This window comes from Patella vulgata, chromosome 6, assembly GCF_932274485.2.
Source record: "Patella vulgata chromosome 6, xgPatVulg1.2, whole genome shotgun sequence".
Lineage (NCBI taxonomy): Eukaryota > Metazoa > Mollusca > Gastropoda > Patellidae > Patella > Patella vulgata.
This window is the reverse complement of record NC_065884.2, coordinates 64648387-64664414: the sequence shown is the minus strand read 5'-3', so window position 1 is coordinate 64664414 and position 16028 is coordinate 64648387. Positions and strand designations below refer to the sequence as shown.

General features: G+C 40.5%; 1 protein-coding gene and 1 non-coding gene across 2 annotated transcripts; one reads left to right on the top strand and one right to left on the bottom strand.

Moving 5' to 3' along the window:
* Positions 1–1339: 1339 nt before the first annotated feature.
* On the bottom strand, positions 1340–15010 carry LOC126823337 (aspartate aminotransferase, cytoplasmic). The gene is made up of 9 exons (XM_050552119.2): positions 14750–15010; positions 10929–11110; positions 9781–9889; positions 8040–8152; positions 7596–7700; positions 6866–7016; positions 5867–6032; positions 4377–4519; positions 1340–1566 (listed from the first exon to the last, which is right to left on the bottom strand). Exons 1-9 carry the CDS (start codon positions 14856–14858, stop codon positions 1430–1432), a joined length of 1215 nt encoding a protein of 404 aa, XP_050408076.1. The 5' UTR covers positions 14859–15010; the 3' UTR covers positions 1340–1429.
* On the top strand, positions 2298–2369 carry Trnad-guc (transfer RNA aspartic acid (anticodon GUC)). Its single transcript has one exon. It is a non-coding gene; the product is annotated as a tRNA-Asp (tRNA).
* Positions 15011–16028: the final 1018 nt, after the last annotated feature.

Genomic DNA, 16028 nt, shown 5'->3' with positions numbered 1-16028 from the left:
GTTTTCGAGGGGGCTTAACTCTGGAACAGAAGGTCGCGGAATGCTGATTATCGATATGATTCTTGCTCCCGTGTTCTCAATTCATCACAATATAAAGCTCACAATCTTTGTTACGCTGTTTGTATGTAAGGCCATAATCCAAGCAGATGCACCAAAATCGAATTCAACCAAGATCTTTTGATCCTCAACATCTAAAACGGGCCAAAATTGAGGCCTAAATTAAAATTTGCATAATATTGACATTTGTATCTATAGCTACGTATCGGTATCATTGGCAGTCCAAAGAAACGCCCAAAAGCAGACGAACCTTTACTGTAACATGCAGCTGACTACTTGCGTCAACAACAGCTTTATTTTTCGACATTTTCATACAATCCACGAAATTGAATCGAAACCAAACGCAGTGATTGATGATCACAGTGATTGTTAATGACACACTTGCTAAATTTCCTCATGCAATCTTTTCAGATTCACAAGGATACATAACATACCATGATACCATCTTTTCAAAGCATGAATTTTAGATTCTCGAAGCACGGATTTTTCATCTCGAGGCACGTCCGTGTCTGTAGGCACGTTAAAATAGGCCCTGCTGATTCCCCCTTTAATTACCAGTGAAAGCATATCGGTATATATTTGATTTTTATTCTGAATCACTGTTCCTTATTCATTGTTATTTCATTGTGTAAATGTATCACGAAATATTGAAAAATGTTCTCTACAAGCTGAAATAGTGTATAATAAAAATAGGATAACGGTTGTTAAAGGGGGGCATTAGCCATTGTCATTTTACGCCCACATTTTAGTGTGAGCGTATTACGTGGTCGCCCGTTATATAATATATGCTTAACTCTTATGTAAAGAGGGTTGTTGAATGGCTGAATGGTTAGCACGTGCGCGCTGTATCATAAAGTCTGTCATTGAGTCAACTAGCGTGGTTTCGATTCCCCGGTTGTACATGACAAGGAGTAGGGTCGCCTGTCCAACCTCGTGGGTTTTCTCCGGGTCCTCCGGTTTTTTCCCACTGCTAAAGACCCCTACGCGTAAGCGAATTATGGAAATAAAATTGAACCATATGTTAGTCCCGAAATGACCTAGTTTGTGTCGAGTGGACGTTAAACCCTATTTCGCTCTCAGGTTTTTTTTATAAATTAATAACAGTATTGCTACTTTTACTATATAAATTAATAACAATATTGCTACTTTTACTTTATAAATTAATATTGTTACTTTTACTTTATAAATTAAAAATAGTATTGTTACATATACTTTATTAATTAATATTGCTACTTTTACTTTATAAATTAATAATAATATTGCTACTTTAAATATCATTGGTTTAAACTTGTTTTATTCCACCTACATTACATTGTACAACACAAAATGATTACACAAAAGTCATAACAACTCATAAACGTCTTGCAGCCAACTATTGTGTGGTAACAGCCTCGTGGATAGCCTTAGAAACATAGTCTACATTTTTGGTTGTCATGGCACACATGTTAATTCTGCCCATCTTGGTGAGGTAAATATGGAACTTGGAGGTTACATATTCTACTTGTGGACCTGAAAAACATTAAAATCTAGGTGACGATGTTTAAGCCAGGTTCCCACTGCCGTGCGATGCGTTACGATAAGATTGTACGAAAGCCCAGAAGGCTCATTCCAAAATTCCAAATTCCAAATGCGTAATTCTTAATTCCTACACATTGGCGTGCACGTAAAAGATCCCTTGGCAGTTGGAATTCGATATAAGAGTAGGCCGTAGTGCCGCTGTCCGGGCAAAATTTCCCTCATAGCACACTGTATGGCGTATGCCCGTCTTCATTAGCCCAGGTTAGGAGCAGAACAGTAGGACGTTAAACCCCATTTCATTTCATTTCATTTCTCTAACTTACGAGTTGTCCAGTAAGACTCTTATTTTTTTGAAACACGTTAATAGTTATCAATAGCCTAGTACCGTAGCGGACGCCGATATCATACTCTGCATTAGTCAGTGAGTGGATATCAGATAATTACGAGAATCGAATTTTATTTTGAATAAGCGAAGCGCAATTGTCCAAAGATTCGGGACACGAAATGGTCGGATATGGAATCTACAGCGTTCAATTATTTTCATATTTTTCTGGCACTAAGCCATCCAGATCCAGCGTCGTGGGCTTCATATATTGAAATATCTGCCCCCTCCACCCGTCCGTCCTGCAGCTAACATGACTATAGATTTCCCAATCAAATACCGTGACAAAAGACAAGCTCATCAACTTATTTTACCTTTTATTTACCAGACGTATATGTAATCCTCGATAGTATAGTGGTAAGTATCCCCGCCTGTCACGCGGGAGACCGGGGTTCAATTCCCCGTCGGGGAGATTACATTTTTATCAATCTATCGATTTATTGTATTAACAAGAACTATTACCGTTAACTAAAATTAATATTTTTTGGTCCGAAACAGATCACAGGAGACGAAATGTCCCAGTTGTTAATATTTGATAGAGAATCCAAATAAGGCAGTTGTAAGATGAAATATTGAATACCCTGAGGGCAAACAACATTTTTGTCAGTATGCTTAGTTACTTTAGATGCTGTATATGTTAAAAGGACAATAACACTCTTGCTGGCTTGAAAGCTCAAGAAAATAAATAATATCTCTATCTAAGTACTAGATGTTTAAGTGTCCTACCTGTTGTGTAAATTATCCATTGCATCATATTTTACTTGTACAGAGGGTTCGAAAATATTTTAAATCGAAGTTTCATTTGAAAAGGTTTACGTTAGACGTTTCAAACCATTATGTTGAATTTTTCAAAAATGTTAAATTAGCTGTGTTAAATGAAATTTGTATCATCAATTAATTGGAATATTGTAAAATAGTGCAATTTGTTGACCAGAATAAAGATTGGGACATATTATTCAGTTATAACAAGAGTGGTATTGAGCCTTTAAAGATACAATATGCAAGATATAAATCGGACTATTGCAGGTGTTTTTCTAGCTTAGGGTAATTTAACAGAAAGTTAATGTAATCTGACTGAAATTATAAAGAAATTTTAAAGTAATTTAACAGAAAGATTAAGTAATTTGACTGAAATTTTAAAGTAATTTGACTGAAATTTTAAAGTAATTTGACTGAAATTTTGAATATATTCATGTTTCAGTATCTATTTCTGAATTATTATAGTAAGGATGGTCACCTAATGTTTCCATAAATTGTGTTATGGGAAATGAAATGAAATGAAATGGGGTTTAACGTTCTACTGTTTTGCTCCGAACTGGGCTAATGAAGACGGACATACGCCATACAGTGTGCTATGAGGGAAATTTTGCCCGGACAGCGGCACTACGGCCTACTCTTATACAGAATTCCAACTGTCAAGGGATCTTTTACGTGCACGCCAATGTGTACACGGGACCTCGGTTTTTCGTCTCATCCGAATGACTAGACAGCTGTCCTTGTCAGGCCCTCCGCTTCTGTTATAGGAAGAAGGAACAGCTCTCTATCTAAATCTTACATAATGTCTCTTTAAACCTTAATCAGGCTTATTTTTTTTGACAACTTCATTCAGATAAAATGACTAAGTGGGTAAGACGCTGGCTCGCTAGCCTGGAGGTCGTGTGTTCGTTTCCTGCATTGGCCGAGAATGTTCATCCAGATTTTCCGGCGTGGTTTCCCCTTGTCAGTGAAGCACACTGCATGGCGTATGCCCGTCTTCATTAGCCTAGTTCGGAGCAGAACAGTAGGACGTTAAACCCCATTTCATTTCACATAAAATGAGAAAAGACACAAAATGAAATAAATGGGGTTTAACGTCCTACAGTTCTGCTCCGAACTGGGATAATGAAGACGAGCATACACCATGCTATTAGGGAAATTTGCCCGGACAGCGGCACTATCGCCTACTCTTATATCGAGTTCCAACTGTCATGGGATCTTTTACGCGCACGCCAATGTGTACACGATACCCCGGTTTTTCGTCCCATCTGAACGACTAGACAGCTGTCCATGTCAGGCCCTCCGTCCCATCCGAACGACTATACGTTGTCCCTTGCTAGGTTCACCGTCCCACACCACTGACAAGGGGGAACCACACAGCAAAATCACGAACTTTATCGGTCAACGCAGCGATCGAACACAGAATCTCCTGGTTAACGACCCAACGTCCTACTCACTGAGCCACCGTGGCTCCACGAAAAGACACAAAGTAGAAACAGGACCGGATTAAGCTTGCATAAGGCCACTGGCTGAAAATGCCACAGTTCAAAGGGGGTATACTTACGGTAGCGGGGAACATGTTATGTCTCACTTGTTAAACCGTAAATAACATTGTTTTAAGATCGTCGCCCAAGAAGACGAACAACAAAACTAAACAACTTACTTGTCATGCCCGTGTAGAAAAACATCCCAGTCTGGGTTAATACGTGATTCCAGTCACCCGGTGTTTTCAGATTAACCAGTCTCTCATGTAACATCTTTCTCATCAGTTTAATTCTATCAGACATTGTTCTAACCTGATCCTTCCTGAAATATTATCATAATATATAGGCCTATGCATTTTCTTGAAATTTAATTAGGCTTGTATCCGACACATCTTTACTTGGGCCTGCTTGAAATTCAGAGGGGCTGGGTCCAACACGTGCGCTTAAGATCATAAGGTCTGCATGTCAATTGAATTGACATAGAGTGCGGTTGCCTGTTCTTCCGGTCCTCCGGTTTCATCCCACTGCTAAAGACCAAGGCCGGTTGTTCAAAGCTCCGTTAACTTATAACCACTCGTTAACATGGAGTTAACGTATCGTTATCTATAACGGAGAGAAATTCTGTTGCTGGAAGATCCGTTATCTTAACATGGAGTTAAATTGCCGTTATATTTAACGAAGGTGTTGGGCTCCGTTATCTGTTTAATGATGGCAATAGTCGGCTGTCAGTCAAAGTATACTCTTAGCAAAAATTCCTATAGATTACCAGTGTAGCTTTCTATAGAATTATATATTACATTCTAGAGGGTGGGAGGGGGGCTATCATATTTTCTATAGCACGAAACTCTATAGTATTCTACATACTACAGGAAATAACAGACTCCAAATATTTTTCGGTTTCTGTTGTGCAAATTGTATAATTGTTCCTACAGATTTGTGCTAAAATTTCTATAGGAAAATACTATAGTTTTCTATAGATTTTTTATAGTGTTTTCTGTAGTAAATTCTACAGTTATCTTTTTGTTTTTAATCAAGTTTTAAGAACAGATTGCGGAGGTGTCCCACTTTCTTCTATGAAGTTGTTATACATGAAGGCTACATTGAATTTTGAAATTTAAAATTCAGTCAATGAAAGTCTTCTCTTGGATTAACTTTAATCAGTTCGTCAGCTAACAAATAATGAAATTGACTTTCCAGCAATAGAAATTTAACGGACCGTTAACAAACGACACGTTAGCAAGATATCGATCCGTTAGAATTTAACGGATCGTTAAAATAACTTGAGTTTTGAGCAATCGGTCCCAGGGCTACGCGCAGGCGAACCATAGAAATAAAATTGAACCATTAGTCCCAAAATGACAGTTTGTGTCGAATGGTCGTTAAGCCCTCGCTCGTCTCTCCATAATATTTGCTAACTCTTTACGGTTTTCGTTAGAGATGGGGTTATAAACCAGTATGCACCGGGAACAGTTGGCATGCTGCACGCTTTTTGTGTTGTAAGCGAACCATAAACAGGAGTTGTCTCCCTTACCTAGTCACATTCTCTCTCCTCGCTGCCACAACATGAACCATCTTGTCTGTTTAGGTGTTGTTGCTTATAGTTCAGGCGTGGTGCTACTGACTGGTGCAGTGACCGACAAAATATCGTTCATTCACTCAATATACTCACCATTCCTGATATAGAGATTTGTCGTTGAGTATTGTAGCTACTACCCTAGCACCATGATGTGGAGGATTCGCCCAGATTCTTCTGATGATCATCTCACACTGGGACCTCATTTCATCAATGGTGGAAGAATCTTTAGTTATAATAGATAGGTTTCCCAATCTTTCATCTGATAAAACAAAAAAATGTTTCCTATTATCTTTTTTAAGGTAATGATTACAAGTCAGAAAGAATTTGTTTTATGGAAGTGAATGGAAAATGACACGCCATTGATGAAATAAAATCCAACATGTTTTCACCAATCGAGGTAACGAAGTCTGACAACTATGAGGCAAATTGATCTTTTACGTGTTCTTTTACACGAAACCACAACTGTAAATCCCGAGCAACTTTGTCGCAGCCAACACAGGGATCGAACCCTGGACCTCCTGATTTAGCGACTTAGCACTTTACCCACTGAGCCATCGGGGAGAAGAAATAATCAGAGGTGGGCCATGTGGATACTTTTCCTTGTTAGTCATAAATCTTTGCTTTATAACCCGGGAATCCAGCTCGCATCTAACCTCCGCGAAGTAGGGTTGAATGGATCCTCGTGCTTTTTAAAAGTTCGGGGCTTTGAGGAGATTTCGGTGGAATGATTCCCAGAAAACATTTTAGGCCCATTCTACCATCCAGCTCGTATCTAACCTCTGTGAAGTAGGGTTAAGTGAATCCTCGTGCTTTTTGAAAGTTCGGGGCTTTGAGGAGGGTTCGGTGGCAGGATTCCAAGAAAATATTTTAGTCTCATTCTGTGCAATTTTTGTCCAGATTTTAATGGAATAGCCGGAGTGTTCCGTCGGAACCAGGTTTGTATGTGTGTGAGGAAAGCTGGTGGATGGATGGGTGTAGGCGTGGCTGCCAGCGTTGCAAGCCCAATTTGGGTCCTGGAGGGAAATGGGTCGGATGGGGTGGGTTCAAACGGGCATCTTTGATACTGTATACATGGGGGGAGGGAGCACTTACTATAAAGTCCAAAGTTTTTAGAGAAAGACTGTGCTATAAGAAACTCTACACCCTCGCTAGCCAGAAGTCGTAGAGGATAGGCATCTTCATCAACATCACCGCTAGCAAAACCTTGATAGGTGCAGTCCATCACTGGTATTAACTTTCTCTCCTATAACAAAATCAATCCACATGGTCGATAAATATTTCTATAAACAATGAATTCGGGTTTACATTCCAACCGAACGAGCAGACGCTGTTTCTTGCCAGACGCTCCGCCCAGGACTAATGAGAAGGTGGCACCAGGCTGAAGAATCCCGAGGAACTTCCTCGGCCAACACCGAGATCGAACCCATGACATCCCAGTTAGAGAACCAGCACCTTAAACTAACTGAGCTATCGCGACTCACAAAGGACACTAACAATCTACATTGTAAACCTACCTTCAGGACTGCGACAATCTGAACAATCCCGAGGAACTTCCTCGACCAACACCGAGATCGAACTCATGACACCCCAGTTAGTGAACCAGCACCTTAAACTAACTGAGTCATCGCGACTCACAAAGGACACTGACAATCTACATTGTAAACCTACCTTAAGGACTGCGACAATCTGAACAATCCCGAGGAACTTCCTCGGCCAACACCGAGATTGAACCCATGACATCCCAGTTAGTAAACCAGTACCTTAAAATAACTGAGCTATCGCGGCTCCCAAAGGACATTGACAATCTACATTGTAAACCTACCTTCAGGACTGCGACAATCTGTTTCCACTGTTGAGGTGAAGGATCGGTGGCTGTTGTATTGTGAGCACAGGTGTGCAGAACAACCACAGTCTTCTCTCTAGCATTCTGAAATAATTCTTTAAATCAATTTGTTATCTATAAATATTCATAACCACTCACAAAACTACAGTTGACTTTTGCAGATAAACGTGCCAGTTTATACCCAGGAGTTACTATCTCAATTAATGAATGATATAAGGTTTTATACGGTTCTGCACCGACACGGCTAATGAAGACGGGCATCCGCAATGCAGTTTACTATGAAGGGAATTGCAACTGTCCAGGGTCCTTTTACGTAAAAGAGCCCTCTCTCTCTCTCTCTCTCTCTCTCTCTCTCTCTCTCTTCAAGACTTTAGTATGCTGTAGAACAAACATCTTGGTGGCCAAGACTATTAGAGATATTACCTGCAAATCTGCTAGCAGTCCATCCAGATCCAGACCTTTAGTCCCGGGGTTCCAGTATCTATATTCGTTCACTTGACTGTAGCCGGTAGCCTTGACTATCCCACTATGATTATCTATTAAGTAGAGTAGCAACATAATCAATTAGAAATTCAACAAGCTTTTATGTAAAAAGTGCAAGCAAAAATATGTTAGCTACGACATACCAAATGTTCTAACCAAATGCCTTGTGTCGGACACGTATTACTACTGAATTAAAATTCAGAATTATCGTTCCATCCGAAAGAAAAGAATCTTAGGTTAGCTAGCCCCTCTCGTTCTGTACCATTGGCAAGGTGAAACCTTCTCTCTCAACACGTATTCGAAGCCATGACCTTCCTTTTAGTCAATCTGATTAAAATACAGATCTATATTTCGTTTCGTTTCTTTTTATACTTTCGATGGCCTACACTACATGAAGATCTCACAAGTTGTACACGGAGGTCGTGTAAGGGGTCGTACGAGCGACTTTTGACCCTATGACGTCGGACATTGATTAATCAATCAGCGTTGACGTTTCTAGTGGTTTACCCACAGTTCCGTGCATGGCATGCCACGAAGTCGCCGTAACAGGCCCTTTCATTGGCTTGTCCCCCACTTCAACAAAAACGCCGGTAACATAACTCTTCGAGATTCTAGTGTAGTAAAGACAAGTAAAACGAAATTTTGAACTATTATAAAACGAAATGAAATAGGATCAGTGTAATCAGATTGCTCTTATGGGAGCCGCCATTTCTCCGTCTAACTCAATCAGTCCGAAAGAATGAATTTCATTAAAATACCATCTCTGTTGTAGTTGTTGTTCTTAGTGTTTAACGGCCGCTTCGACCGAAGGTGCAGATATGACAGACAAGTCGTCTTATGTTGGTTATCTTAGCGCACGCGCGGGGTCATTCCTGTTGGAGGGAGCCAAAGTAAACCCAAGAGGCGATAAACTGCTAGGTATAAGTATTCTATGCATCCTGACACCATTTTTAATTTTTGGGATCACGTGAACAGTGCCGGCTAACCTATCCTAATAGGGGGCCGTGGCATTTTGGGTGTGCCTGTTAGGGGTAACCCACAGCACAAACCGTCTGGCACTGGTCATTTATGAATCTTTAAGTGGTACTGAACAAATCCAAACTGTTTTAGGTGGTACAGATTTCAGCTAATCTAGTCTAGCTGTGGTCTGGAAATTAGATAACTCTTGTCAGGGATACTCCCCCACTACAAATGTCTGGCAATTACATAACTCTGTCAGGGGTTGATCACCACTTGAAATGACTGTCAGAGTGTTTTTGTAATGAAGATGTACGGCACACTGCTGTGCGATTTTCATGGGGTACACTTTTGAGCTAATCTAGACTAGTTGGGGGGCATGTCATTTTGGGCGTGGAATACCACACCCACCACCAGAAACCCGGAAGACTTACATTCTGATGATACCAGATATACATTCATTGATACCATATAGGAGAAAATTGACACAATTTTCAGCTAAGTTAACCCTCTGGGCTCCCGCTCTATAAAGTCTAAATAAACTTTTTCATTTTTATAAAATGGAAGCAGATTGAATAAATAACAAAATTCAAATTCTTGAAGTATACTTAGTGTTTTCGACAAAAATCGTCCATTTAGGACTTAAAATGTCGGTCAACTAGCATAGTGTATGTTCTCAAACGAGCTAACTGTAGACAGGCAGCCTAAGTTTAATATGACTTACCCCATGTTAAAGTAGATATTAAAACAGTGTCTTGGTGCAGTTTCTGTTTCAGGAACTCGGCAGCTAAACGTAATGACCCAGTTCCACCAATCGTTTGAATAGACAGTACCTGCAATGTCATTGATAATATATTGTTGGAACAAGATAATAGCATTAGAGAATATATATTGTTGGAACAGGATAATATGATTAGAGAATAGCTATTGAAAATATATTGTTGGAATAGGATAGATAATATCATCAGAGGATATCTATTGCTGGAAAAGGATAATATCTTTGGAGAATTTCTAGTGATGGAATATGATAATATCATCAGACGATATCTGTTTTTGGAACAGGATAATATCATTCGAGAATATCTATTGAAAATTATATTGTTGGAATAGGATAATATCATCAGAGGATATCTATTGTTGGAAAAGGATAATATCATTATAGAATATCTTTTGTTGAAATAGGATAGTATCATTAGGAGATATCTGCTGTTGGAATAGGATAATATTATTAGAGGATATCTATTGCTGGAAAAGGATAAAACCATTATAGAATATCTATTGTTGGAATAGGATAATATCATCAGACGATATTGTTAGAGTAAGATACTATCAGTAGAGATTATATCGTTTGAACAGATATGATCGGAGAGGGTGTGGCGGAAAGTGGGATATTGTTCGGGAGGGAGGGGTGTCCCAGACAACAAAATAGATTTGAATACGGGAAATACATGATCAACCTTTTATGATAATAATAACATCAGTATACTCTTACACCTCTTTGATTTGGATCATCTGGTGTATGATTCTGATTAGTGATGAGGCAAGCGCCAATATGTACACGGGACCCCAGTTTTTCGTCCCATCCGAACGACTAGACAGCTTCCTTGTCAGGCCCTCCGTCCTGCATCACTGACAAGGAGGAAACCACGCCGGAAAATCTGGATGAACTTTCTTGGCCAATGCAGGGATCGAACACATGACCGCCAGGCTAGCGAGTCAGCGTCTTGCCCACTTAGCCACTTCAAAGAGGAAACCACCGACTTACTAACAGGGAAGTCGCATATTCATGCCGGTATCCATTAGCTTTGTTTGTACAGAAACGCAGAAGGGGCACTAACGTTTTGCGCCAGCCAACAAATAAATTTGACTAACCCTATTTTCTTTTATCACGCTGCTGTCTGAACCCAAGGCCAATCTGGTAGCAGCTTCATTAAACTCTGGTAGTCCACAGATTGGAAGGTATTCATGATTAAGGGTACGATTTGAAACAACCAACTCCTCTGCTTTATGTACTACTGGTAATACCCATGGTTCACCATCATCATTCCTATAAGCTATGTTTACACGATAGAAAATATAAACACATAAGCTATGTTCACACATAAGCTATAAACATGTAAGCTACATACTAGTCTCGCTACATACATGTAAGAGAGAGAGGCAGGGGGGGGGAGGGGTAACGCCCACAAGGTAGGTCATTTCGAGACTAATATATCGTCCAGTTTTATTTAAATAATTCGCCTAGGTATCATTAGTAGTGGGAGGACCGGGAGAAAACCCACGAGTTTGAATAGGCAATCATACTCCTTGCCACGTACAAGCGGGGACTCGAAATCATGCCACTTGACTCAATGACAGACATGGTGATCTATAGCGCACGCGCTGAATGCAGCCTGTATCGCGTGTTGTCCGACGGGCCAAATGATGGGGTGATTACATACAATGCCCACTTGGCAAATCTCGGCAGATTCCGGTACTCTACCTCTAGCCTCGGCTGTATGACGGTAAGTGAAATGTACCTACACCTATAATTGCGATGCGTCACCGATTGACTTATTAGGAAAACTTGTCCCTTTTAGAAAGTATGTAGAATTGTCAGTGCAAAGATGTCCTTGTTTAAAGAAAATCGGATAAACTTGAAAGAAAAACAACTTCGGACTTTGATAGCTTTGTATGATAAAACATTCTTCAAAGGCGTCGTCAGGGGCGATGCCGTTGGTAATTCGGGAACATGAAAGTAGCTCCAATGACGGAGGCTACATGTAGGCTACTGGAATCTGCTGAAGTTTGCCGAGGCGAGTGATAAAATACCCACACTGAATTGTGGGCGCATAAAAATGTCATGTCATCGCTGAGATAGCGTATCATTGTAGACATTTTGATAATTATAAAACACACATTGACGTGCACATGAAAGCAGGCGATACGTTTCAAGTCAGTAGCTTGAAGCGTATATATGGTATTAGTGTCAGTGGCCTGTGGCACGAAGTAACAGTATATTGTCGCATACATAATATATTATGTCAACGCTTGGGCGATATAATATATTATGTCAACGCTTGGAACTAGGATGGAGGTGACTAGGCATGAACTTGCAACGATAGATTTAATTGGCGCTTTGATAACCACACAATGCTTTGGAGACATATTTTGGCGGTATTTTCCATCATGGAATCGGTAAGTTTCGATTGTTTTTTTCTTTTCTGTTTTTTCTCTCTTTTCTGTGTCCTAACCCTAACCCTAATCCGAAAGAAAAGTGCCCTTTTTTGAAATTCTGACATCACAGGTGCCCTTTTTCTGATAAGGATGCCCTCTTTTATTTACAGGGACACTTTCTATTGTTAAGGGGGTGGACCGGTCCCCATGGTCCAACCCCTGGATCCGCTCTGATGACGCGTACATTCCACTGAGTCTACAGGTCTAATATGCTAACACGCTTGGAGCGTCAACACAATATATTATGTCGCCCAAGCGTTGACATAATATATTATGTATGCGACAATATACTGTTACTTCGTGCCACAAGCCACTGACACTAATACCATATATACGCTTCAAGCTACTGACTTGAAACGTGCAGGGTGCCCCGTCACTGGGACGTTTAACACATTTCATTTAAAGATATATTATGGGAGATTAGATAAATCCAGTAAATATCGCAGACTAGTGACATCGAGAGTTGATTATGGTCTGGAGTAGTTAATTAATGTCTAATTTATAATTTACATAAAATTTCAGGCCTAAAGAAAGACCTAGCTGCAATAGGCAGATTTATCTCTTGCATAATGTATGTTTAACTGTGTCTTTAACACCCATATAAGAAATATAATACGCTTGTACTTTTACGTGTTTGAACAGCTAAGCAGAAATAAAAAATGTAGGTCGGTGTGATAAAAATTTAAATCTACGATCATGTTTGTTTATTGTGCAATTCATTTTAAGCCGAATTAGTGCATTGGCGACAAAAGGAGGCCCATTGTCATTGAGATATATATATACTATTCAAAAAAAGTAGGGGATATTTGATTTTGGGGGCATAATACTAAAATATGCAAATGACTACGAAAAAAGTCACTATAGAACCTAACAGAAGAAACATTTCCAGTTACATGTGACGCCCAAACGCACCAATAGCTACCGCATGGAATGCAGGTGATGCTTGGGATCATCATGGGGGTCCAACCCAAGATTTGCACGACTCTGACTTTGAATGTTACAGTCATTGTGGCATTGAATTCCAGGGTGGAAACATCAGTTTAATTGTTTTAGTGACCAGAAAACAAATTTTGATATGCGTCGGCTTACCCAAAATGAAAGGTTACGTGCCCTTGGCATGCTACAGATCGGCACAACACAGGCGGTTGTGGCGCGGACGATGAATGTTTCTCAGTCTGTCATAAGCAGGCTTTGGTCCAGATACCGTGATACACAATCTGTACAGGACAGACCACGCTCAGGTCGACCAAGGGCGACAACTCAAGCCCAGGATCGATTTATCCGTACCTTGGCCTTGAGAAATCGTGTCATCACAGCAAATCAGATCAGCGCTCGTCTTCAAACAGACACTGGTGTGAGAGTGAGTGGCCAGACGATTCGGAATCGACTGCATAGGGGTCACCTTCGCGCCCGACGTCCTCGCGTGATCCCTTGTTTGAGAGATCATCACATTCAGGCAAGACGTCGTTGGTGTAGGGATCGTCAACACTGGGATAATCGACGCTGGAGAAATGTGATGTTTTCAGATGAGTCAAGGTTCACTGTTGATTTTTTGGACAGACGTAGGAGGGTGTGGCGTCGTCGAAACGAGCGCTTCCAAGACGTTAACGTCATCAGACATGATCGATTTGGGGGTGGTTCTGTTATGGTGTTGGGAGGCATCACTGTTGCTGGAAGAACGGCTTTACATGTTGTTGCAGGGCGTGTTACAGGCCAGTACTACCGGGACAACATCTTGGCAGTCCATGTTGTGCCGTTCGCACGACGTCATGGCCGCCGTTTCATCTTCCAGGATGACAACGCAAGATGTCACAGGGCCAGGATCGTTACAGGTTACCTCCAACAACAGAACATCACCACATTACCTTGGCCAGCACTGAGTCCCGACCTCTCCCCCATCGAGCATGTCTGGGACATGCTTGGACAGAGGTTACGTCAACGTCAACAACGTCCTGCCAATGTCCAAGAACTTGCTGCTGCGTTGCAACAGGAATGGGACAATCTGGACCAAAATGACCTTAGACGTCTCATAAGGAGTATGCCACGTCGGATCAATGCTTGTTTGGCAAACAGAGGAGGATTTACCCGTTACTGACTTGGTTGTGATGCTGTGGTAACTTTGCTGTTTGACCCCGGGTATCATTTTACCCTTATAATGGTCAGTCTGTGCCTTACTTAGTCTAACGATCATTTGGAATAAATCGATGAATGTGAACTTCATTTCATTTTGTCATTTGTTTCTTCGTCAGTTTCATTAGGTGACTTTAATAACACTTAAAAATCAAATATCCCCTACTTTTTTTGAATAGTATAATATGCAGAGAGTTTCAGTTCCGTCACAGGTGCTTACATATTTTACACTTTTTGTCATATACATGTTTTATAGCCTGCACATAAAAAGTTCACGGTAAAAACAACGTTCTCCTCGACTGGCGCTTAATGAGAGAGATTCTTGTGATTATAAAGTTTTTACTTACCCCCTAATCCGAGGTTGACTTTGTCCGGGGATTCATCGGCGTAAAATCGACGATTTAAATCGAAGACTTCTATAACTGGTGCAAAACCTAATCCTTGAAATAAAGACATCGTGTTATAAACTGTTTACACGTGAACGGTTGATGTATTAATGTTGGGTTATAGCTACGCCAATAGATATCAGCTATCAGTTGGGGCGGATACAGCCAAATTTGGAAAAAAAGAGTCCAGAGGGGGCTTACTGAGAGGCGAAAACAGGATTTAGAAAAAGGGGTATGGTGAAAACCAATGTCTTGTGGAGGGAAATACAATGAAATGAAATGGTGTTTAACGTCCTGCTGTTCTGCTCCGACTGAGATAATGAAGACGGACATACGACATACAATGTGCTATGAGGGAAATTTTGCCCGGGCAGCGGCACCATGGTCTACTCTTATATCGAATTCCAACTGCCAAGGGATCTTCTTGTGGAGCGAGTATACGTAGTAGTAGTACTAGTAGTAGTAGACTAAGTAATAGTAGTAGTAGTACTAGTAGTAGTAGACTAAGTAATAGTAGTAGTAGTACTAGTAGTAGTAGTACTAGTAGTAGTAGACTAAGTAGTAGTAGTACTAGTAGTAGTAGTAGTAGTAGTAGTAGTAGTACTAGACTAAGTAGTAGTAGTAGTAGTACTAGTAGTAGTAGACTAAGTAGTAGTAGTACTAGACTAAGTAGTAGTAGTAGTAGTACTAGTAGTAGTAGACTAAGTAGTAGTAGTAGTACTAGTAGTAGTAGACTAAGTAGTAGTAGTACTAGACTAAGTAGTAGTAGTAGTAGTACTAGTAGTAGTAGACTAAGTAGTAGTAGTAGTACTAGTAGTAGTAGACTAAGTAGTAGGAGATAGTGCTTTAACGTCTGCTTCCACAGTAGTGATATCGCCCGAAAAGTGGAAGTAGTGGGTGGGTCTTTTTTATAGTGCTGTAATATGTTAATAGGATATTGAAACTATGTTTTTTCGCGACTAACGTATGGTTCATTTCTATTTCACTAATGCTTTTGCGCGTCGATTTCTTTAGCGATAGCAGGAACCGGGGGGACCCGGCCGGAGAAAAGCCACGAGGTTGGAAAGGCGAGTCTGCTGCCTGTCAGGTACAAGCTGGAATTTGAAACCATGCCCCTTGACAGACCTTATGATCTAAAACGCACGCGTTAACCACTCGGTCACCTATCGCGGCTAAATCTATTTGTTAAGGCCAGCTGAGATGTAAAATAAGGTTAGGGCACGTGATTGTTGGCGAGATT